Source organism: Solea solea, chromosome 3 (genome assembly GCF_958295425.1).
Source record: "Solea solea chromosome 3, fSolSol10.1, whole genome shotgun sequence".
Classification (NCBI taxonomy): domain Eukaryota; kingdom Metazoa; phylum Chordata; class Actinopteri; order Pleuronectiformes; family Soleidae; genus Solea; species Solea solea.
In genome coordinates this window covers 17,976,739-18,000,217 of record NC_081136.1, presented here as the reverse complement: position 1 = coordinate 18,000,217, position 23,479 = coordinate 17,976,739, and the positions used below count along the sequence as shown (strand labels likewise).

At 44.5% G+C, this 23,479-nt stretch overlaps 1 protein-coding gene across 1 annotated transcript in view; it reads right to left on the bottom strand.

Annotated features, from left to right (window-relative positions):
- zanl (zonadhesin, like) overlaps positions 1-23,479 on the bottom strand; it is a 76,876-nt gene that overhangs the window by 1,577 nt on the left and 51,820 nt on the right. The window contains exons 80-114 of the mRNA XM_058623912.1: positions 23,081-23,289; positions 22,767-22,911; positions 21,738-21,985; positions 21,411-21,588; positions 21,135-21,243; positions 16,128-16,222; positions 15,866-16,045; positions 15,150-15,358; positions 14,837-14,981; positions 13,857-14,104; positions 13,530-13,707; positions 13,254-13,362; positions 11,228-11,322; positions 10,966-11,145; positions 10,313-10,521; positions 10,052-10,196; positions 9,609-9,706; positions 9,379-9,525; positions 8,705-8,863; positions 8,470-8,597; positions 7,259-7,530; positions 6,958-7,166; positions 6,652-6,796; positions 6,300-6,547; positions 6,091-6,220; positions 4,827-5,028; positions 4,302-4,463; positions 4,076-4,206; positions 3,099-3,301; positions 2,855-2,990; positions 2,520-2,633; positions 2,158-2,271; positions 1,299-1,418; positions 929-1,066; positions 98-194 (exon numbers count right to left, since the gene is read on the bottom strand). Coding sequence (XP_058479895.1) covers positions 98-194; positions 929-1,066; positions 1,299-1,418; positions 2,158-2,271; positions 2,520-2,633; positions 2,855-2,990; positions 3,099-3,301; positions 4,076-4,206; positions 4,302-4,463; positions 4,827-5,028; positions 6,091-6,220; positions 6,300-6,547; positions 6,652-6,796; positions 6,958-7,166; positions 7,259-7,530; positions 8,470-8,597; positions 8,705-8,863; positions 9,379-9,525; positions 9,609-9,706; positions 10,052-10,196; positions 10,313-10,521; positions 10,966-11,145; positions 11,228-11,322; positions 13,254-13,362; positions 13,530-13,707; positions 13,857-14,104; positions 14,837-14,981; positions 15,150-15,358; positions 15,866-16,045; positions 16,128-16,222; positions 21,135-21,243; positions 21,411-21,588; positions 21,738-21,985; positions 22,767-22,911; positions 23,081-23,289 — 5,635 coding nt within the window. The remainder of the gene's footprint in view (positions 1-97; positions 195-928; positions 1,067-1,298; positions 1,419-2,157; positions 2,272-2,519; positions 2,634-2,854; positions 2,991-3,098; positions 3,302-4,075; positions 4,207-4,301; positions 4,464-4,826; positions 5,029-6,090; positions 6,221-6,299; positions 6,548-6,651; positions 6,797-6,957; positions 7,167-7,258; positions 7,531-8,469; positions 8,598-8,704; positions 8,864-9,378; positions 9,526-9,608; positions 9,707-10,051; positions 10,197-10,312; positions 10,522-10,965; positions 11,146-11,227; positions 11,323-13,253; positions 13,363-13,529; positions 13,708-13,856; positions 14,105-14,836; positions 14,982-15,149; positions 15,359-15,865; positions 16,046-16,127; positions 16,223-21,134; positions 21,244-21,410; positions 21,589-21,737; positions 21,986-22,766; positions 22,912-23,080; positions 23,290-23,479) is intronic.

Sequence of the window (23,479 nt, the reverse complement as noted above, 5' to 3'; positions counted from 1 at the left end):
TGTAGCACTGATGTAAATAAAGATGGACAGCTGGACTGTACACGCGTGGACACACAGTCAAGGGAACTCTTGCTCCACAGATGCAGATGAAACTCACTTGGCCTTGCTTTTACAAACGCATGCAACAGTGATGATGATGATGAGGATGACTGCGAGTGGGACCAGAACTGCGATGACGATGATCCATTTGGTTTCTGTAACCAAACACCAAATCAATTACAAAAAAACATTGAACCTTTAATCCATATGAAAAAAATAATAAAACCTGAGGAATGCTAATGTAACACCAAGTCCTTTCCATTGGACGTGCAAATGGTACTGAGTGGAAGTCGCCTCCAAGTTCCATTTGAAATTACGAACGCACAATTATTCCGAACTTTTCATGCACATAATTTCTTGCCTGCTTTATACATTCTGTTGATCTGCAGGTTCAAAAAAACAAACAAAACTAAAAACATTTGCAGGATAATTCCTGTAGAATTGGGTCTAGACATTATTTGGTGTCTGCCTTTAACACATGGTGAGTGCAGTGGGAGATAGTTGGGGTCAGACATGTTCAGAAAACCAGGAGTGGGTCCAGGTGAGAGGGTGGCACCTGGAGTTTCTCCTGCTGTGTTCTTATATGAGCTCACTCAGACAATTGGTGCATCCTATTTTGTAGACAGTATCAAGTAATGGGGGATTGGGTGCCTTGCTCAGGGGCACCTCAGCCCATTTGAACTGGTGACCCTCCAGTAACAAGCTCAATTAGTTTCCTCTTGGTCATGGGCAAGTTTGCAATGGCTTCTTTCACAAAATTGCACAAATATCTTAAACAGACACAATATTACATATACATAATACACATGGTACTGTGGGCTTGTTAGTGTAGTAGTACTGTTTGTTCAGATTCTGATTCTGATTATTTAATCCCAGTCCCAATTCATACCCAGTCCTCCATCATCCGTCTTCTCTGTCTCACAGTGGGTTCCCTCGAAGCCTTCTGTACACTGACAGCTGTATGCGCTGTCACTGACTTCTTCACATGTTCCTCCGTTCTGACACGGGTAACTGAAGCAGGGACTCGCTGCAACACAACACATCACTCAGGTTAGATTTGTTACTCCGACGATCGAACCCTAACACATCTGAGATACTGTATGTAATCAGCAGTGATGGAGGTAACTTACTACCACGTTACTTTGTGACACTGAAGAGTTACTTTGGTTGAGTTTAGGCAAAAATAACTACTTGGTTAGCTGTGGACAGTATCTCACAATAAATATCATAACGTCACAAAATCGCAACATATACTGTACCTTTCTCTGTCTCACAGTTGGTTCCCCCGAAGCCTTCTGCACACTGACAGCTGTATGTGCTGTTGCTGCCCTTCACACATGTTCCTCCATTCTGACACGGGTTACTGAGGCAAGGATTCACTGCAACACAACACAACACAACCACGTCACTAGGGTTTCATTTGTTTGTCTGACCATCGTTCCAGCGGAACCCCTAACCCGTACATATCTGAGATACTGTATGTAATCGGCAGTGATGGAGGTAACTTGCATAACGCGTTACACCCCAATACTGGCGACAGTATCAACCGATAGGTCTTTGAGGCAAAAACTGTTGTTTTGTTTCACTCACAGTGGAGCAGAGAGTAGCCAAGTGGCGTCAAGTGAGAACTACAGAGACCATCATCCTTTGCTCTCTACTAGCTGCCTCTACCAATCTAGTATAGCACAAATGAAGGACGCTAATGTTAATATCAATTAGCATTTAATACTTGTATACTATCACTATATTGCACTGCATGGTACTCCGTGGATACTATCATAATATAGCCATACAAATTGTACAGTGAACACCATCACAATATATATATGTATATATATATGTATATATATATATATACATATATGTATATATATATGTATACATATATATGTATTAATTGTAATTCGCAATTAACATTGTACATTGGTACTTTCACAAAATTGCAGCAGATATCTTAAACAGATATCATCCCAATATTGCAATACATAGAGTACTGTTAGTGTAGTATTGCATCTTTTGTTGACATTGACGTTAACTCTCTGACTGATTCTGTTCGTCATGAGTGGAGGAAGTGACAGATGTGAGACAGATGTGTGAACAGGCCCATCTTGCCCTCACCTGTCTCACAGTTGGTTCCCTCGAAGCCTTCTGCACACTGACAGCTGTATGTGCTGTTGCTGCCCTTCACACATGTTCCTCCATTCTGACACGGGTTACTGAGGCAAGGATTCACTGCAACACAACACAAACACATCACTCAGCTTTCACTTCAGTTTCCCTGACCATCGAGTCGCTAATGCTGCAGTCACACAACACTCCATTCGCTGGAGTTGAACATTTTTTATTTTGGTGAAAACTTCACCTGGAATCTGGCACTCTCCTGAACGACGCAAATGTTCAAAAAGCACACAAAAGTGATCGTGCAGCATGAAGCGAATATTCTCATTACAGATGTTTAAACAGGTCATACTTCCCCTCACCTGTCTCACAGTTAGTTCCCTCATAGCCTTCTTTACACCGACAGCTGTAGGTGTTGTTGCTGCCTTCTAAACATGTCCCTTCGTTCAGACACGGGTTATCGAGGCAGGGACTCGCTGCAACGCAACACAAACAGATTATGGATTGGGCAGCAATTTAACATTGTTCAGTCCCATTGACCAAGTTCAGATGTGTATATCTTAACATGAATTGTGTCATGCTTATGAAAGAGGGTAATAATTATAAGCAGGTAAAAAATGTAAAAAACAAATATTCAGGTGCCAGTATGTAAAACACAGGTAGAGGTGGAAAAGACGGCAACATTATACACACACACCTCTGAAACAGCCCCGTTTGAAGTCAAAGATGGTGCACACTTCACTACCCTGGCAGGTCTTGGGTTGGCACACGGTGCCAGTGGCAGTGCATTCACAGGTCTTGGAACAGTCCTCCGTCACAAACCTCTCCCCCAGCTGCAGGACAGAGGAAGATAAGAGAGACCGAAGGTGATGTCAGATCACATCATCATCACACACACACACACACACATGTTATCACTGCTGTGTGATAAGGCTCCTCACAGGGTAGTATCTGTTGAGGAAGGTGCAGCCGCACTGTGAGTATGGTACGCAGACTCCCTCACTCATGACAAAGCTGGGAGCACACTGGCAACCCTCTAAACAGGTGGTGACTTCACACTCAGAGGGCGCTGCCAGGTTGGCACAGGAGGCGGGGCAAGGTGACATACAGGTGGAGTAGGTGCTGTTGCCACCACAGGGGAGGTCTGGAAGAGAGAGAGATAACAATTTGATATGATAATCTGCAAAACTGTACTTAATCCCATAATATCTTATTTTACACATATTTACAGAATGTGTATTTACTGGAACGTGAATATTTTTTTCTCAGGCCATGTGTTAGCTTACTTATCTGAAGTAAACGGGATGAAAAATACAAAGACACCAGAAAATGCACAGCACATTGATGTAGAAATCCTAATTGCAGAGCTGTATGTAGCGCTCTGGACATCACGTGACTCGGTTTCCGTGATCCACCATGTTGGCAGCCTTAGATGTGGCAAAAATAAACAGATCCTTATAATGCCCCCAGCATGTTTTGTCAAGTTTGTGGACAGGTGGAGAGGACATTATTCCAGACCTGCAGTATCCTGACATCTTTAACTTCCTGATTAACTTTCCTTCATCCTACTCCAGAGAGTCACTGAGAGTTTACAAGAGCCTGAGGGAAACAAATGGACACAATCTGGCTTTGTGACCAACACTCAACTCTGGACTCAACTGGCTGCAGATATAGTTGTTGTCCTTGGAAGGGTAAGTGTGGCATTAGCATAACGTTAGCATTAGCAACGGGCACTGTCATGTTAGTGTCATGGAATTAGTTTTGCGACCAGGGGACTAGGGCCATTTCTTTTGTGCTACCCATGTGTTTGCAGCTCGTAAGCGAACTGCACTGGTACTGCTTGATGGAAACGTAGGTTAAGTGCACACCAGGCACAGGGTACTTGTGTAGGATTTGTGTGATAACACATGAAACTTACTACAGTCCAGCTGCTGCCTCCAGGATCCCAGTTTGACTCCAGCTTCCTGACAGGCTACAGCATATGCTTCATAACTGGTACAACGCAGTTCTTTGCTGCCTTCCTCGGCACACAGGTCATACACACAGTCACTGAAAAAAACACACAATAGACAGAATGTAAACAACAACTCAGCACCTTTGAGGACAGTTCTACACACTCCCTCAAAAACTCTATGGCTACTCACTCCTGGTAGGTTTTGGGTGGCAGGACAGTGTGGCAGGCGGTGAACAGGCCCGTGGGATTGGATAGGGCTCCACACTGAGCCACACTGTTGTAATCATTGAGCTGAGACTGAGAACAGTCTGATGTCTCAAACCCTGAGTCTGGATCAGTCTCCACATCTCGCCTGAAGAAGAAAGGGAACAGAAAGGGAACAGACGTTTGATACTTTTGTTTTGTCTAAACTGACATGAAATCTCATTATACAACTAGACTTAAGGAGGTTCTTTAAATAGTCCTATGAAATGATGCAAGATGCCTGTGTGTAGGTATGTATTACTGTACGTTTGAGGGTCAAACATTTCTAAAATCAATAAAGCCGACTAAGGAACAATCTTTTTTTACTGACAGTGTATGTTGTATGTAATGTATTTGTTAAAAAAAAAAAAAAAGAAGAAGAAAAATTTTGAATTTAAAATATTTTATGATGGTTGGCAAGTTTCTGGAAACTTTATATGAAAATATGCAGTGAGTCCATTTGTGGTCCTACCTATGAGCATGGACTGCCAATGGCAGGTCGTAGATCTTTAAGCCATCACTCTGTCGGTCATTGACCCTCCAGCTTTCTCCAAATTCGTTCAGGCTCCTGACCAATTTCCCATCTGGCTTTGTATACTCATTTCTGGTGAGGCCATCATAGTTTCCACACAACCCTCTGACAGAGTGCCTATAGGTGCTGGGCAGTATGATTTCTGATACGACAAATACAGCAAAAAGAGCAGGGCAATGAATGGATTGGAAGAGTATATTCAAAAATAATAGTGTGGTTGTAGGAGGTTGTGACTATGTGGAGACACAAGGAAAATTTTAGCCACAAATGGCGTGTTTCCACCGGCTCGCCTCAGCATGGCACGGTTAAGTTGCATTTCCACTAGCATTGTACCTGGTACCAGGTACTTTTGTCAGTAACCGCTCTGGTGAGGTTCCAGGCGAGCTGAGTAGGTACTGTGTGACGTCGCCGGACTGTCGGCCACTGATTGGCCAGAGGAAGAGACGTCCGACACAGAAATCAAGCCGAACAGCGCCGAACTGTTGATCAGTTAAAACTACTTAACAATCCTAAAATGTGGGTTAATCTCCAACAACTACCAGGGAAATGTCTAAAATCCCAACAAAGGAGTCTGGTGTATTTAGTGACAGCACTGCTGATCTCGACAGGCGTTCAGTGATGACTCCGCCCACAAGTAGGTACTATTTTGTAGTGGAAAACCAACCTAAACTGTGCCGAGGCAAGGCGAGGGACCATAGTGGAAAAGGGCCAAAAGGCTCATCTTATAAAATCTACTTCAAGCTTAAATCTACATTATCTAAAGTAGCCTTTTTACGGCTGGAAACTGAAGACTCTCTCCTGCACCAAAGTCCTTAGAGAAAATCCACATTTTAAGCCCATAGGGACACAGGAGGTGCTCGTCTACTGCTGCCTCATTTGATAAGTTTGCATCAAGTTCAATCTGAATGACGGACTTCAGACATTAAAGTTACAAAGTAACACATTTGAACTCACTAATGGAGGTAGCTGTGGATCAACAAATCCTGTGTGCTATGATGTAAAATTGCTTCTTTTTTCTATGGTGCAGGAAGTGATCGGTTTTCAGAGGGCAGTTAGACAGCAAGATGAACCTGTTCTTAGGTTTATCATAGGTATCGATTTGTATCTGTTTTACCTTGTGTCCCCACTGGCAGCCATGTTTTCAGTGATAGCAAGAGGTGATGTGTGATAGTGTGACAAAAGATAACGCTATCTTCTTCTTTACCTCCGCGACTGTTGCCATCAAAGCGAACCGTGAGTCCAAAGTCAGTGGTGAGTTGCACATAGTTGGAGTTCATGGTAATGGTCAAACCATCGACTGGACTAAGAGGCGGCGCAACACGCTCCCCATTTACCTACAGGAGAAACAGTATTTTATTTCACGGACAGGTAACAGTCCGCAATAAACATAGCTCCATCGGACAAACTACTGACCAAGGCAGTCTTCCTCTGCAGGAAACGGACATTAACACCATAAACATCAGTGTACATCTGATCCAGGAATGACACCCTCCTGTTCCCTCCTCGCCTGATGTTCTTTCCTCTGATCACCAGGTTCGGCTGATTGGACAAGAGGTTGTGTCCCTGAGCCAGGATGTAGGTGTACGGTCCCTGGAAGTGATGGGTGAAGGCATCAAATGTTCGGTAGTGAGGATCCCCTGAGATAGTGCACCTGTCAAACTCTAAAGAAGATAATAAAATGGATTAGGATTGAGAACTTCAATCTTCAACATCTCTGAACAGGTCACCTCAGTATGACTTGTGTCTCTCAGAGTGCTGGACTCACTTGTGGGTTTGCAGTAGAGATCTCCATCTTTGTCCAGAGCGCAAATTGAGTTTGAATTACAGGTGTGGTCCACACATGTGATCTTGCCTCCAGGTTTACAGGTGCATGAGTCAGCACATTTTCCTGTCAGCCACGAGTCCCCTACCTACACACACACACACACACAACAGTACGACCAGGTTACTTTTTGCCACAGTTAGTTTGACAGAAAGAGATTTTCTTTTGAAAGTGTGTTTGTTTGTGAAGCTAACATGTAGGCTTTCTTTCAGTGAGCTACATGTATTCCATGATTAGGCTCGCACTCACATCATGATACTCTCCATCTGAGTCCAGACAGCCACATCTATCCAGGGCAACACAGTTGTTGTCACTGAGCACAAAGCCAGCGTCGCACTGGCAGCCCACCACACAGGTGGTTGGTGGGAGGTGGCAGGTGGTGGGGAAGAGGTCGGAGCAGGTTGGGGGGCATGGCGGGGTGCAGTCAGAGTAGTGGCTGTTGGTGGGGCAGGGCAGTGCTGCAGGGAGGGAGGAGAGTTAGGATCAAACAGAAGAGTGTACAACTACAACATTTTACACAAACTGTTTGGATTGGATCTTCGTAACTTACGACAGAAGGTGGAGTTCCTCCAGCTGATGGTGACTCCGGCGCTCTGACAGGCCTGAGCGTATGCCTCCACGTTGTCGCACAGTGTCGTCTGCATGCCATTGTACTCGCACATGTCGTAGATGCAGTTACCCAGAAAAGCTTCAGGGGGCACTTTAGAGTGGCATGGCTTGAAGCGGTCTGACAGGATGCTGGCAGCACACTGAGCCTCAAAGAGCTTCTCCTCCTCTGCAGTGCAGTTGGGGTGGATGTCTGGACGAGTGTCTGGCTGACAGCTGGAGAGGAGAATGTTAGGGTTGAGTGGTGTGTTCATACTCTGAGATTAAGTTTTTTTTGGAAGTGTGGCTGTATGCGGCACTAATGTGGAGGCTTGCTTTCCGTGAAAACATGTCTGCCACCATGGACACAAAGACAAGCAGATTGTTTGCCACATGTAGCCAAGATACTCACATTAAGAAATCTACATCTACAATCTTACTATATCTGAGAAATATGTTCACCAAGCTCACTGTAAGACTTAACAGTGAGCTTGAAACTGAAGCTGGAAACTGAAGTTTGTAAACCAACCCTAACCCTAACACAAAGTCCACAGAGAAAACCAGTGTCACATCGCTTATTTTCTCTATGAACTTTGGTGCAGGAAGTGATTAGTTTATAATCTTCAGTTTTTTCTAACTCTAACTCTAAGTTTTTATATATGAGAATGGAGTGTAGATATGAACATGGCAACCAACCTCATTTGAACGCAGCATAATTACATACATGCCCCCTTTACACCTGGCATTTAAATGGGTTTTCTGGGATTGGATTACAAATTGGATAGTGCCTGACCACTTGTAAGTACAAGTGTAAATACACCCAAGCACGTATTCTTATCTGATCTGCCAGACCACTTGAGGTGGTTGGAGACTACATTAAACAGAATTTCAGATGAAATGAGTCTCTGATGCATCTTAACCAAAACTACTAAAACGACTTCTTCTCTTGCTTCGAAATGCAAAGGGGAGTCGATACATTAGTGCGGCTTCACATGTGGCTAATATCGTTGGTGACGTAAGGGGGAATGACCATGATTGGATAGCAATAGGATCTTGTGTCATCACATCAGTACTCTACTCTCTATTTCTATAAGTCATATTTGTTTCCTGATATCTTGTAGGGCTGATTGTTGCATATTGGAAATTGAACCATGTGCATTGCTGTAATGCACTGACCCAGGATCACTGTCTCCCTCTGATTTCCAGCTGTTGCCCAGTTCAATCACATCCTTGGCAGGTTTCTTGTTGGGCATTAGGTTGTCATCTGTGTTATCATGGTTGTAGTTTCCACACATGCCACAAAGCTGGAAAGGAGGGAGGGAGGTGAAGTTAGAGTCTGTAATCCAGTAAGAAATAATAAACCACTATAGTTTGAATGTTAGGGACCCCCCTGTGTTTGACATCTGTGTACCTTGTTGAAGTATTCTCCAGGGACAGTTATCTCCAGGTGATGGACTCCGTCAAACTTCACCTGTAGACCAAAGTTGGTGTCCAGCAGACTGTAGGATCCACTTGTAATCACCTTGGCTACATCAGTGGTCAGTGGGGTTCGCACCCGTCGTCCATTCAGCTGAAGTAAGATAGCGAGAACACAGAACAATCAGCCATTCACTCTATTTTCTGCAAACAATTCATCAGTAATTTAGTAATAACTAAAAGGAATACATAATGCAATTTTATAAGAAGCAAACACCTACAAGCTTGTATTTAAACAGATACTGCGTCAATGTAAATAAATGAATAATTGCGTTAAAATGTGCCACGTGTCAATTAAAAATAAAAAAAAGTAAAATAAATATAACTGCAGTAAAATGAGTGCAAGAAGATAAAAATTAACTTATAACAAAGCAAGACATAAAAATACAATAAAAATGATATGGGGTTGAAAGGTCTTTGATAAAGTCAGGATGACCTTGAATGAATGAACAAATGGCCTTGAGAGTGATCAATAAAATAATGTAATGGACAACCACTGTGGTGGTGGAGTTACTGATTGTTGTGTATACGTGACGATATAAAAACATAGACAACTTTCTCTCCGTGATTAAAAATGAACGATGTTCCCTGGGGTTAAAAAGTCCTTACCAAAACTCTGCGACTCTTCTGTAGCTCAACCACAATATCATTCGGCAGGAAGACTTTGACGGAGCGAACGTAGGAGGCTTCGGGTTGACCACGCTCCTCGTTTTTAGCCACGATCCTAAATGGAGTGACCCTGGTGTTGTTGCATACCTAGAATAGTATTCAAAGAAAAGGATTTTCTAACAATAAGGCTCTCGACACAGCAGACAAACCCGGTCAAACTCATCACATACCTCCACCAGAGTGTAGGTGCAGGTGCCCATGAATGTGTGCATCACACCATCAAAGGTGTAGTAGTGAGGATCTCCAGCCACATGACACACTCCTTTACCTGAGGAAAGTGCAAATGATGTATTCAAATCACATGCAAATCACATGTGAATCTAAGTCTACAGGATCTGAAACTGAAATTCCAGACTGCTCACACACACACCAGCGTCCATAGAATAAAGTGTTTAGCTCACAGGGACACAAGAACCACTGGTCTACTGCTGCCTCCAGTGGAACGACAACTCCTGTGTGCTGTGGCCTAAAATCACTCAATTTCTCTATGAACCTTGGTGTGGAGGAGTGAGAGGTTTAGACTCGGACACAAACTTCGGTTTCCAGTTGGAAAAGTCAGTCTAGTGGATAAAGCAGTGGACATAATTGTAGTTGTAGTCATAACAAGGTTTACCTGTAGAGTGACAGCCTAGTACTCCCTCCACCACCTTACACTCCTGTGCAGGGCTGCACTGCCATGGCTCGCAGGTGATGTTGTGGTTGCCGTTACACTTACAGTGCTCTGAACAGTCCTTCTCTGAGAACCAAGTGTCTCCTGTCTACACACACAAACACACACATGTTCAAACATTTTGACTTGCTGCACAAATGGAAAGAAAAATCACCATGGTTGTTTTGTCTCTGCTGACCAACTGTTCCAGTTGAGCACACTTACCGGCCTGTAATTTCCACCTCCATCAGTGCATCCACACTCCCTGAGCGGGACACATTTGTCTCCACTGAGGATGAGCCCAGGATTACAGACACATCCCTCCACACAGGGCTGATTACAGGAGCCACCGGAGCCTGCAGGGTCCTGGCAACTGGGCTGAGGACACGCAGAGGTACATGGATTGTACTGACTGCCTGAGGGACACTTGATAGCTGGAGCAGAGGAGACATACAAACACCGTCAGACAGTTTGAAGTAATTACAAAATTGTCCAGCAGAGGCTGCTGTGAGTGCAGCTTGGCCTGCACCTGTGTTGAGGTGACAATCGAGGACACACACAAACTAATCTGTCCTCATGACACCAAAGTATCGGAAAAGCAGCGTGCAGTTTTTCTGGTTTTACACCAAAGATGGTAAAATAATGTTAAAAACTGTTAGCTTAGCTGTTAGCTTCACTGACGGTCACATGAGACTAAACCAGCGTCTGGCAACATTTGTGCAAAGAATACAGGACAAGGCTTCATCAAAAGATGAAAATCCTTTCACATCATATTTAGTCAATGATATTTCTTCTCTAAAGTTGACAAGCTAACCTGTTCTAGCTCTTTTTTTTCACACATGCACACACACTGACACACGTAGCAGAGACAGACTTACGACAGAAGGTGTTGTTTTTCCTCCATGCGATGGGGACTCCTGCTGCAGCACACAAATCAGCGTAGCTCTCTATGGCCTGGCACAGAGCCACAGTCTGACCTCCAGTTGCACACATGTCGTAGACACAGTTTTCAAAGTATTGGTTCGGGGCCACGACAGAGTGGCAAGGCTTGAAGATACCTGAGGGTGAGATCAAGTCAATGCACTGTCCCAACAAGAAAAGCTGTGCAAAGCTTTAGTTGAGGATGTTTGTGTGTAATACCGTTAGGATCGGTGATCATGCCACAGCTGGTTGGTTTCTGGGCCTCCTCCTCCACATTCTTGTCACACTCTTCATGTCCTCCACCGTTGGTGCAGCTAGAGAGGAAGTGGAATATTCATTAAAAAACAAAACAAAACATCACCGTACTCTAAACTGTTCTTCCTGCAGTTTCTCTTTCAGAGAAGAGACTATGATGTTGTCTCTCTGATCTCAGTTTGGTGAGACTTGGTCCAGGATCCAGGAACAAATGAGCTTCAGTCAATTGTGTTTAAAATGTTATTATCTATCCTTAGAGCAGCACTATTTCTTCATGGTATCCTGGAGAAGGTAAAGGGAGGGGTGAGGGGAGGACTGTGAAAGTACTAATGTGGACACCAGAGAAGCATGTTAATACCAGGTGGAAATGGATGTGATGAACCACTATCAGATTGCTATCTAGTAGTAGTAGTAGTAGTAGTAGTAGCAGTTGTATGCAGTATAAGATTATACTGCTGTGTGGGTTCCCAGTGGTATTATATGTAGTGCTGTCAAGCAATTAAAAAAATTGAGATTAATTAATTATGATCTGTAATTAATTAATCTCACCTAAAAATTGCTGAGAAAAGCTCTTCACTTGATGTATTTTTATTTAAAATTGATTATTACGACAGATCAAAAGATTGATATATAACAAAAAGTGGCGTTATAAAGTCATTTATTGTTTTAACAAACAGATGCAGCCATTTAAATTCCACTGTGTTCTTTTGTCAAACTCAAATAAATTGTCAAATAAATAGAAAATACAAATAAAATAAAACATCAGGTCCATATAGACCCTTTCATTGTATACAAACATTCCAAGCCTAGTAGTCTGTCGACTAGTTCCACTTCTACTTGTACTAACTTGTACTAGTACTACGCCTTCTACTAGTTCCAGGCCAAGTGTCTTTTTTGACCCCAAACTGCACGTGCACATTTCTGTGACGTAGCTCTCAAAGGGTCTATAAAGTACCCTGTCTTTCACAGACTTCCAGTTAAGTTTGGCGAAGAGCTTTGCTATGGCTCGCTAAATTGCTATCTTCGCTGCTAACGTTAGCTGTGGCTGCACTCGCGACTGGGTGCTTTGCATTGACGTGGTAGGCTAAACTTGAGCTGCTTTGGTGGTAAGCAAACTCCTTCTTACACAGAAGGCTTATCACTTTACCTTTATCAATGGTGCCAACGGGGCGTTTTTGAACTCGCATATAGAAACAGTAAAGTCAGAGATTAAAAATTAGATTAATGCGATTAAAAAACATAACACGCTAAATATGACTGTAATTAATTAATCGCAATTAACGCGATCATTTGACACCCCTAATTGTATGAGGACAGTGGTGAGGTGTGTAGTTGTAGTCTTAAAGCTTTTATTTATTAATGTTTCTGTTGGTTTTAAGTTGGTCTTAGTGTTTTCTTAAGTTGTTTTATGTCTAACTGTACAGCACTTTGGTCAACTTTGTTGTTTTTAAATGTGCTTTATAAATACATTTGGATTGGATTTTGGATTGGGAGTTACCAGGATTGACAGGATTAGAAATGAGCATATTCGAGGGACAGCTCAGGTTGAACAGTTTAGAAATAAAGAAAGAGAGGCAAGGTTGAAATGGTTTGGTCACATGTAGAGGAGGGATAGTGATTATATTGGACAAAGTATATTGAAGATAAGGACAGTCGGTGTAACAGAAGAGGTCACAAGGGAGAGGAAAAGATGTAGGCAGATGATCCGCTGTGGCGACCCCTAAAGGGAGAAGATGAAGGAAGAAGAAGTATTCTCGGTTCCCTGAGGATGAATAACTGAATCCTGGCCAACTCATATACTTGATTGACACTGTTGCATGTCTGTGAGCTGTTATTGTGTGCTCAGTTTACCTGTCTGTGATGTGAACCTGCTATAGGTGCTTTTGGGGTGAAGAGTGCCTTCTTTCATTCATCTGTGCATGAGCTGTCTATGTTTCAGTGGCAGTGAGATGAGCAGTTGAGTGTAAATATCTACTGTGATGTGACTCACTCAGGCCGCGGGTCAGGAACCTGCCAGCTGTCTCCCAACTCATTGGTGTTAGCGGCTGGTGTTTGGTCTGGTTTCAGGTTGTCGTCTCTTGGATTGTTATTGAAATTTCCTGCCAAGGCAAAAAATACAGAAACTGTGTTTGGAGAAGAATTCTTATTGGACCTGTTAGAATCAGCTACTATTGTTGTCATTAGCATATTGTTGACATATTAGCATAAAGTGACCGGAGTAATCCCTGAAATGGGACACAGCTATTATACTTGTAGCAGCTCTTACCACACATGCCACAGAGCAGGCCACTGTAGGAGGTCGGCAAGGTGACGTCAACATGGTGGTTACCATCGAAACGCACCCTCAGGCCAAAGTCTGTCTCCAGGACGACAAACTTTCCACTTAAGTAGATCTTGACTCCTTTGGCAGGATTCAAAGGTGGGACGACTGCTGTCCCATTGACCTGTAGAACAGAGAGGTGATTGATGTCATGTCTTTTTCAAGATTTTTCAGGAATTTATCAGTTTTGGGATCATTAAGTTCATCGGTGTTTCTATGGCAGTACACAGAAGCAGTGAGGAAAGTAGAGATGCCTTAAGTCACATGACCTACCTGGACTTTGCGTCCCTTGCCAAGGATGACAGTCACACCGCTCACATTGATCACTACAGCTCTGACGTAGGAAACCCTCTTGCTACTTCCTCTGTGCTCGTTCTGGGTGTCCACGGTGAAGTACGGCAAGTCGGTGGAGACGTTGCAGGGTTTGGTCAAGGTGTAGGAGCAAGACCCCATGTAGTGGTGGGTTACTTTGTCAAAGGTGTTGTAGTGAGGATCACCAGATACTGAGCAGATTCCATTTCCTGAACAAGAGATGGAAGAGATGAGCTCAGGTGTGTTGCGGGGGTGATTTAAGTTCTGAAGCTACTGTACTTTGTAGTTGCTTGTAGAGACAAGTGCGACAAAAAACTACACCAGAAATCATTCATTCATTTTATGCATCTAATTTTAAACCTACATTCTACAAACATTTGTTTGGGAACCCAAGAAACTGTCCTGTGTGGTTTTATGAAACACTGACACAGTCAGCAGTGACTCTACTCAATGTAAGTCTACAGTTTGACAACATTTTCTGTTAATGAACTGCTCACTCTTCCACACCAGAGTCCATAGGATAAATCAAGATTTTTAGCTCACAGGGACACAGGAACTGCTGGTCTACTGCTGCCTCCTTTGGTAAGTTTGTGTCACTGTAGTAAATCTGAGTAAACGATCTCAAACACTGAAATCACAAAGTAACATTTGAACTTAGTGATGGAGGCAGAAGTGGATACAAATTCCTGAGGGCTATCATTTTCTCTACAAACTTTGGTATGGAGGAGTGTGAGGTTCAACATTAGACACAAACTTCAGTTTCCAGGTGGACAAGGCAGTCAAGGCTGGTTCTTGGTGCAGGAGGATGTGCATAGTGTAGTCAGCTCGACTGGGTGTCAGTACAACCACATAGAACCAAACCAAACTATTGCTTAAAGATGGAAAATGATCACATTATTCTTATACAGCTTCAGGTGCAGTGAACATCCAGCCAAGTTTACCTCTAGAGTGACAGCCTAGTACTCCCTCCACCACCTTACACTCCTGTGTAGGGCTGCACTGCCATGGCTCGCAGGTGATGTTGTGGTTGCCGTTACACTTACAGCGCTCTGAACAGTCCTTCTCTGAGAACCAAGTGTCTCCTGTCTACACACACAAACACACACATGTTCAAACATTTTGTCTTGCTGCATCATGAAAAAAAAGTCTAGAATCACCATGGTTGTTTGTCTCTGCTGACCAACTGTTCTAGTTGTGACAATTTTGTCCAATGCCTCTGGGTCATAATCAAAAAACCCTGATGAGCACACTTACCGGCCTGTAATTTCCACCTTCATCAGTGCATCCACACTCACTGAGCGGGACACATTTGTCTCCACTGAGGATGAGCCCAGGATTACAGACACATCCCTCCACACAGGGCTGATTACAGGAGCCACCGGAGCCTGCAGGGTCCTGGCAACTGGGCTGAGGACACGCAGAGGTACATGGATTGTACTGACTGCCTGAGGGACACTTGATAGCTGGAGCAGAGGAGACAAACACCGTCAGACAGTTTGAAGTAATTACAAAGTTGTCCAGCAGAGGCTGCTGTGAGTGCAGCTTGGCCTGCATCCATGCTCTCTTTGCTCGTCAGAAGAAGAAAACAGTGAGTTATGTGGTTTTGAAGTGACAATGGAGGACACACACACACACACAAAGTCTTTTTGCTTCTACACCACAGATCGTAAGGTAATGAACAAATCTGTGGACTCAGCTTTAAGCTTAGCTGTTAGATTCACCGGCACAAACAGACGGCGTTCTCCCAACATTTGTGCAAAGAATACAGGACAATGCTACATTAAAATATCAAACTTAGGTTATTAATAATCAGAGCTTTCAAATGAAGATTGATACAAATCTGAAAATCTTTTTTTATAACCCAGCTCTTATATTTTGTCAATTTCTTCACCAACTTTGATGAGCTTAACTGTTCTAGCTTTGTTTCACACATGCACACACACTGACACACGTAGCAGAGACAGACTTACGACAGAAGGTGTTGTTTTTCCTCCATGCGATGGGGACTCCTGCTGCAGCACACAAATCAGCGTAGCTCTCTATGGCCTGGCACAGAGCCTCAGTCTGACCTCCATTTGCACACATGTCGTACACACAGTTCTCAAAATATTGATTCGGGGGCACGACAGAGTGGCAAGGCTTGAAGATACCTGAGGGTGAGATCAAGTCAATGCACTGTCCTAACAAGAAAAGCTGTGCAAAGCTTTAGTTGAGGATGTTTGTGTGTAATACCGTTAGGATCAGTGATCATGCCACAGCTGGTTGGTTTCTGGGCCTCCTCCTCCACATTCTTGTCACACTCTTCATGTCCTCCACCGTTGGTGCAGCTAGAGAGTAGGTGGAATATTCATTAGAAAACAAAACAAAACAACATCGCTTCATTCAAAACTGTTCCTCCTGCAATTTCTCTTTCAGAGAAGAGACTATGACGTTGTCTCTCTGATCTCAGTTTGGTGAGACTTGGTCCAGGATCCAGGAACAAATGAGCTTCAGTCAATTGTGTTTACAATGTTATTATCTATCCTTAGAGCAGCATTATTTCTTCAAGGTATCCTGGAGAAGGTAAAGGGAGGGGTGAGGGGAGGACTGTGAAAGTACTAATGTGGACACCAGAGACGCATGTTAATACCAGGTGGAAATGGACGTGATGAATCACTATCAGATTGCTATCTAGTAGTAGTAGTTGTATGCAGTATTAGATTATACTGCTGCGGGGGTCCCTGCCACAGGGGTAGGCAGCAGTCCAGTTGGTCAATGCTGTTGAGGCCACTCACTTTGATGTCCCTCTTGACACACTCATTTCGGGTTTTCCTCGGGCTACCACAACCTCTGTTGCTTTGCAACCGCAATTTGGTAATGGTGTTGAAGCAGCCACTGGCTCGTTCAATGTGCCCGTACCACTGAAGTAGGCGCGACTGTAGCACTGAAGAGATATCCTCAACCTCAAGTCTTGCATATAGGTCAGCTGAAGGCGTCTCAACCTGGGGTTTGATCCATCCAATCATCCATCCAATCATGGATCTGTCGTTGTAGTGCAATTGCTGGACATCCGAGGCGGTAGGGGCCCAAGTTTCACTCCCATGTAGCATGGCTGATCATATGCAGGAGTTGAACACCTTGCCACAGGTTTTGAAGGGTAGGTGCCTGGATATTAGGATGGGCAGGAGCTTCTTAAACTTTCCCCAGGCAACGCAACATCTGATAGTGGCAGCGAGCTCACACTCACCACCAGCCCAGACCATGTCCCCAAGGTAACAGGAGCTGGCTTCCATGTCCAGCACCACCTTGTCCACTGTGACTTGTGTTGTAGGCCGACCATCCAGTGGTATGGCTTCGCCTAGACACCTCAGACAGATGTATTTCTGCACGTCTAGTAAGCTACCTGATTTGTCGCAGCATTACTTGTGGACCCAGAGCTTGCATTCGGTGCACTGGATTGAGTTGACACCAGCGCCGTAGCGACATAATGCACAAGGGAAGGAGCCAGTGTCCTTCGGTTTGTTCAGACCCTGGCCAGATATCATGATCTTTGTCTTTTTCATTGCATTCCATGCCCAACTTCCAAGCCTTCAGCCTTGCAATGAACTCTTCCAGGGAGTCTGCGATTATTACCAGGTCATCGGTGTAAAGGAGCTCCCATGGTACCAGTGCGGAAATCACGGGACAGAGCTTCTAGGACAAGAATGAACAGTAGGGGACTGAGCACAGATCCCTGATGCACCCCCACTCCAACACCAAACTCCTCGCTGTATTGTCCGTTGACACGCACACGACTCCTGGCATTTACATACATGGCCTGGATCACCTTCACAGCCTACTCCTCAACACCAAGACTTCTCAATGCCCACCACAGTACCCTTCTGGGAACTCGGTCAAAGGCCTTCTCCAGATCCACAAACGTGAAGTAAGGAGGTTTATTTGCAACAATGAACTTCTCTTGTAGCTGACGCACGATGAAGATAGCATTGGTGGTGCCTCTGCCAGGCCTAAAGGCGAACTGAAGATCGTCAGTGTTTACCATCGTACGGATAGCTGAGTCCAACATGCGTTCCAGTAACTTCATGATATGGTCTGTGAGCTTGAGGCCCCTGTAGTTGCCCCGGTCTAAGGCCTCACCTTTCCCCTTGTAGAGGTTGAGGATGAAGCTCTTCTCCCACTCACTAGGCACAGTTCCATTACTGAAGACCGCTTCAGCTAGTTGCCTAGTCAACTCAATACCCTCCTCACCTGCAGCTTTCAGCATCTCCGCATTAATGCTTGAAGGGCCTACAGCATTACCACATCTCATTTTTGCGAGCGCTTTGCTGATCATCTCAGTGGTGATTGACGGGGAAGGTCCTAAAACAGAGGCCACTTACATTCCACATTCGAGAACTTGTTGTAGTGTTCAACCCAAGCCTTCATTTTGTCCTTGTCATTGAGAGTGAGTTCACCTGCATCGTTACTGACACACTTCTCAACTACAATGTCCTGGTTTGAATGCTCCATCTGCTTGGCAATACGGTACACATCTTCACCATGAGAATCGATGACAGCAACTATCTCTTTCTCAGCTTCAGATTTGGCTAGCCAAACAGTGTGATTTGCAAGGCGTTTGGCTTGATTGTAGCTGCCCTTAACTTGGACACGAAGGTCTCACGGAACTCCCTAGCATCCGTAGGGTCCCGCAACTTCCAGGTCTGCAACCGAGGTGTGAACTTGCGCTTACGAACTGCAGGGTTGTGTACTACAAAGTCACTAACAGCTGGTGTTGCCGAGCACACTCCTCACCGGGGATGACTTTTATGTCGATGACAGCCTTTCTGAAGCTCCGACGGAACAGTACATTGTCAATCTGGGTCCTGTGGTTGCCAGAAGTGTAGGTAACTAAGTGGGACTCCCTTTTGATGAAGAAAGTGTTTCAGACGAGCAGATCATTTGCAAGTTCCAGTATTCTCTTCCCTTGCGTGTTCTGATCGCCAAAGCTGTGACCGCCGGGGACCTCTTCAAAGCCTTGGGCAAACCACCCAACATGACGATTCCAGTCACCAATAGGTAACTGGGTATTTAAAGTTAGACTTAAAACTTTCCTTTTTGATAAAGCTTATAGTTAGAGCTGGTTCAGGGAAACCTGGACTGTGCCCCACCTCTCCGCTGTCCCCCATTTTCCTTTCACCCCAACTGGTCGAGGCAGATGACTGCACACCTCTGAGCCTGGTTCTGTCAGAGATTTCTTCCTGTTAAAAGGGAGTTTTTTCTCTCCACTGATGCCTAGTGCTTGCTCATTGTGTGAACTGTTGGGGTTCTCTGCTCTCCTCTCTGTTGGGGTATCTTGGCGATTGTGCTCTGCAACAGATCGTAGAAGCACTCTTTTTTTACATCTGAGCATTCTACATGAGGTACGTAGATGGAGAGGAAAGTGAGAACGGATTTGCCAAGGACAAGTCTCAACAGGAATATCCTATCTAAAATATGTTGGACCTCAAAGACCTTTTCAGCCCACTTCTCAGCTATCATGATGCCTACACCGCCTTGCTTGTTCCCACACCAGTAAAACTTGTAGCGGGAATCCTTTCCTTTGATAAAACTAGTTTGGTTTGCATCCAGGCCTCCGAACCACTTGGTCTCTTGCAGGCAGCAGAATCCTTCTTCTTGTGAGTGTCTCCACAACTTCATTACTATGTCCCTTCAAAGTGCCCACATTCAATGAGCCTATTCTGAACTTTAACTTCAACTCCACCGGGCACTTGCAAGATTTGCCTTGATGGCCGGACCCTGCCCTGCTGCACCCGAGAGTCAGCCAAGACCAAGACACTACCGGCGGCTAGTCGGTGACTGCTACTGGCACTGCCTATACCTTTGTCTGTATGTAGACCTGCCATTAAGTATATGGACGAGGTTTTACGGCCGGCTGTCCATCCTTTCGCCAGCCTGTAGCCACACTGACTGGGCTTAGTGTGCTCCAGAAAGGACCACTTCCGGCCTCTACAGGTACTGCCCCCAGGAAAGGGAAGTAGGCTAATACTATTTGACCAATAGGTAGGGCCCTTACAGGTGCTACCGCTCCGGGCCAGAGTGGACCTGGGAGTAATGATAGCTAATGGGTCACTCCACTTTCCCACAACCACAAATCTCCATAAACTTGGCCCTGGGTTATCACCGGTTGCGGTTTAATGTCATACCCAGGACACATCTGTTCACAGAAAACTCATTCTAATGCCAGGTGTAAAGGGGGCCACAGTGTCCAGCTATTCAACTCACTCACTTCCTCAAGTCAGATGCTTTTTAGAGTGCACTGAAGACATATGTGAAAAATTGTTGGTCTGGCTCATAGTGTGATGGGTGTGGTCTTTTAACATTGCTTTTTTAAGCCATTAATTAGTGTCATTATTATTGTTATTGTATATTTGCTAATGTATTCTGGGTTCCCTGTGGTATTGTATGAGGACAGTGGTGAGGTATGTAGTTGAAGCGACAGATGGGTTCAAGGTGAAGGTGGGATTACATTTGGGATCAACTTTAAGACCCTTTTTGTGAGAAATGGTGATAGACAAATTGACATATGAGGTCAGGCAGGAGACAATGTTGTTTGCAGATGATATTGTAATCTGTAGTGAGAGTAGGGAACAGGTGGAAGAGACCCTAGAGAGGTGCAGGTTATGCACTGGAGATAAACAAGTAACAAGACTGAATACCTGTGTGTAAATGACAGTTAGACAGGTGGTACAGTGAAGATGCAAGAGGTAGAGGTAGAGAAAGACAGGAGGTGGAGCTGGAAGTGGCAGAGCTGAAGATGCTGTGTTTTGTCGGGAGTTACCAGGATTGACAGGATTAGAAATGAGCATATTCGAGGGACAGCTCAGGTTGAACAGTTTGGAAATAAAGAAAGAGAGGCAAGGTTGAAATGGTTTGGTCACATGTAGAGGAGGGATAGTGATTATATTGGACAAAGTATATTGAAGATAAGGACAGTTGGTGTAACAGAAGAGGTCACAAGGAAAGCCGAAGGAAGAAGAAGTATTCTCGGTTCCCTGAGGATGAATAACTGAATCCTGGACAAATTGTATACTTGATTGACACATCAAGTATACATGTCTGTGAGCTGGTATTGTGTGCTCAGTTTACCTGTCTGTCATGTGAACCTGCTATAGGTGCTTTTGGGGTGAAGAGCGCCTTCTTTCATCTGTGCATGAGCTGTCTATGTTTCAGTGGCAGTGAGATGAGCAGTTGAGTGTAAATATCTACTGTGATGTGACTCACTCAGGCCGCGGGTCAGGAACCTGCCAGCTGTCTCCCAACTCATTGGTGTTAGCGGCTGGTGTTTGGTCTGGTTTCAGGTTGTCGTCTCTTGGATTGTTATTGAAATTTCCTGCCAAGGCAACAAATACAGAAACTGTGTTTGGGGAAGAATTCTGATTGGACCTGATAGAATCAGCTGCCATTGTTGTCATTAGCATATTGTTGACATATTAGCATAAAGTGACTGGAGTAATCCCTGAAATGGGACACAGCTATTATACTTGTAGCAGCTCTTACCACACATGCCACAGAGCAGGCCACTGTAGGAGGTCGGCAAGGTGACGTCAGCATGGTGGTTACCATCGAAACGCACCCTCAGGCCAAAGTCTGTCTCCAGGACGACAAACTTTCCACTTAAGTAGATCTTGACTCCTTTGGCAGGATTCAAAGGTGGGACGACTGCTGTCCCATTGACCTGTAGAACAGAGAGGTGATTGATGTCATGTCTTTTTCACGATTTTTCAGGAATTTATCAGTTTTGGGATCATTAAGTTCATCGGTGTTTCTATGGCAGTACACAGAAGCAGTGAGGAAAGTAGAGATGCCTTAAGTCACATGACCTACCTGGACTTTGCGTCCCTTGCCAAGGATGACAGTCACACCGCTCACATTGATCACTACAGCTCTGACGTAGGAAACCCTCTTGTTACTTCCTCTGTGCTCGTTCTGGGTGTCCACAGTGAAGTACGGCAAGTCGGTGGAGACGTTGCAGGGTTTGGTCAAGGTGTAGGAGCAAGACCCCATATAGTGGTGGGTTACTTTGTCAAAGGTGTTGTAGTGAGGATCACCAGATACTGAGCAGATTCCATTTCCTGAACAAGAGATGGAAGAGATAAGCTCAGGTGTGTTCAGTGTGATTTAAGTTCTGAAGCTACTGTACTTTGTAGTTGCTTTGTAGAGACAAGTGCGACAAAAAATTACAACGGAAATCATTCATTCATTTTATGAATCTAATTTAAAACCTACATTCTACAAACATTTGTTTGGGGACCCAAGAAACTGTCCTGTGTGGTTTTATGAAACACTGACACAGTCAGCAGTGACTCTACTCAATGTAAGTCTACAGTTTCTGTTTGACAACATTTTCTGTTAATGAACTGCTCACTCTTCCACACCAGAGTCCATAGGATAAATCAATGTTTTTAGCTCACAGGGACACAGGAACTGCTGGTCTACTGCTGCCTCCTTTGGTAAGTTTGAGTCATTGTAGTAAATCTGAGTAAACGATCTCAAACACTGAAATCACAAAGTAACATTTGAACTTAGTGATGGAGGCAGAAGTGGATACAAATTCCTGAGGGCTATCATTTGCTCTACAAACTTTGGTATGGAGGAGTGTTAGGTTCAGCATTAGACACAAACTTCAGTTTCCAGGTGGACAAGGCGGTCAAGTGGTCTGACAAAGCAGTGGACATAATGGCTGTGGTGGTTCTCAGGCTGGTTCTTGGTGCAGGAGCATGTGCATAGTGTAGTCAGCTCGAATGGGTGTCAGTATAACCACATAGAATCAAACCAAACTATCGCTTGAAGATAGAAAATGATCAGATTATTCTTATACAGCTTCAGGTGCAGTGAACATCCAGCCAAGTTTACCTCTAGAGTAACAGCCTAGTACTCCCTCCACCACCTTACACTCCTGTGTAGGGCTGCACTTCCATGGCTCGCAGGTGATGTTGTGGTTGCCGTTACACTTACAGCGCTCTGAACAGTCCTTCTCTGAGAACCAAGTGTCTCCTGTCTACACACACAAACACACACATGTTCAAACATTTTGTCTTGCTGCATCATGGAAAAAAAAGTCTAGAATCACCATGGTTGTTTGTCTCTGCTGACCAACTGTTCTAGTTGTCACAATTTTGTCCCATGTCTCTGGGTCATAATCAAAAAACCCTGATGAGCACACTTACCGGCCTGTAATTTCCACCTTCATCAGTGCATCCACACTCACTGAGCGGGACACATTTGTCTCCACTGAGGATGAGCCCAGGATTACAGACACATCCCTCCACACAGGGCTGATTACAGGAGCCACCGGAGCCTGCAGGGTCCTGGCAACTGGGCTGAGGACACGCAGAGGTACATGGATTGTACTGACTGCCTGAGGGACACTTGATAGCTGGAGCAGAGGAGACATACAAACACCGTCAGACAGTTTGAAGTAATTACAAAGTTGTCCAGCAGAGGCTGCTGTGAGTGCAGCTTGGCCTGCATCCATGCTCTCTTTGCTCGTCAGAAGAAGAAAACAGTGAGTTATGTGGTTTTGAAGTGACAATGGAGGACACACACACACACACAAAGTCTTTTTG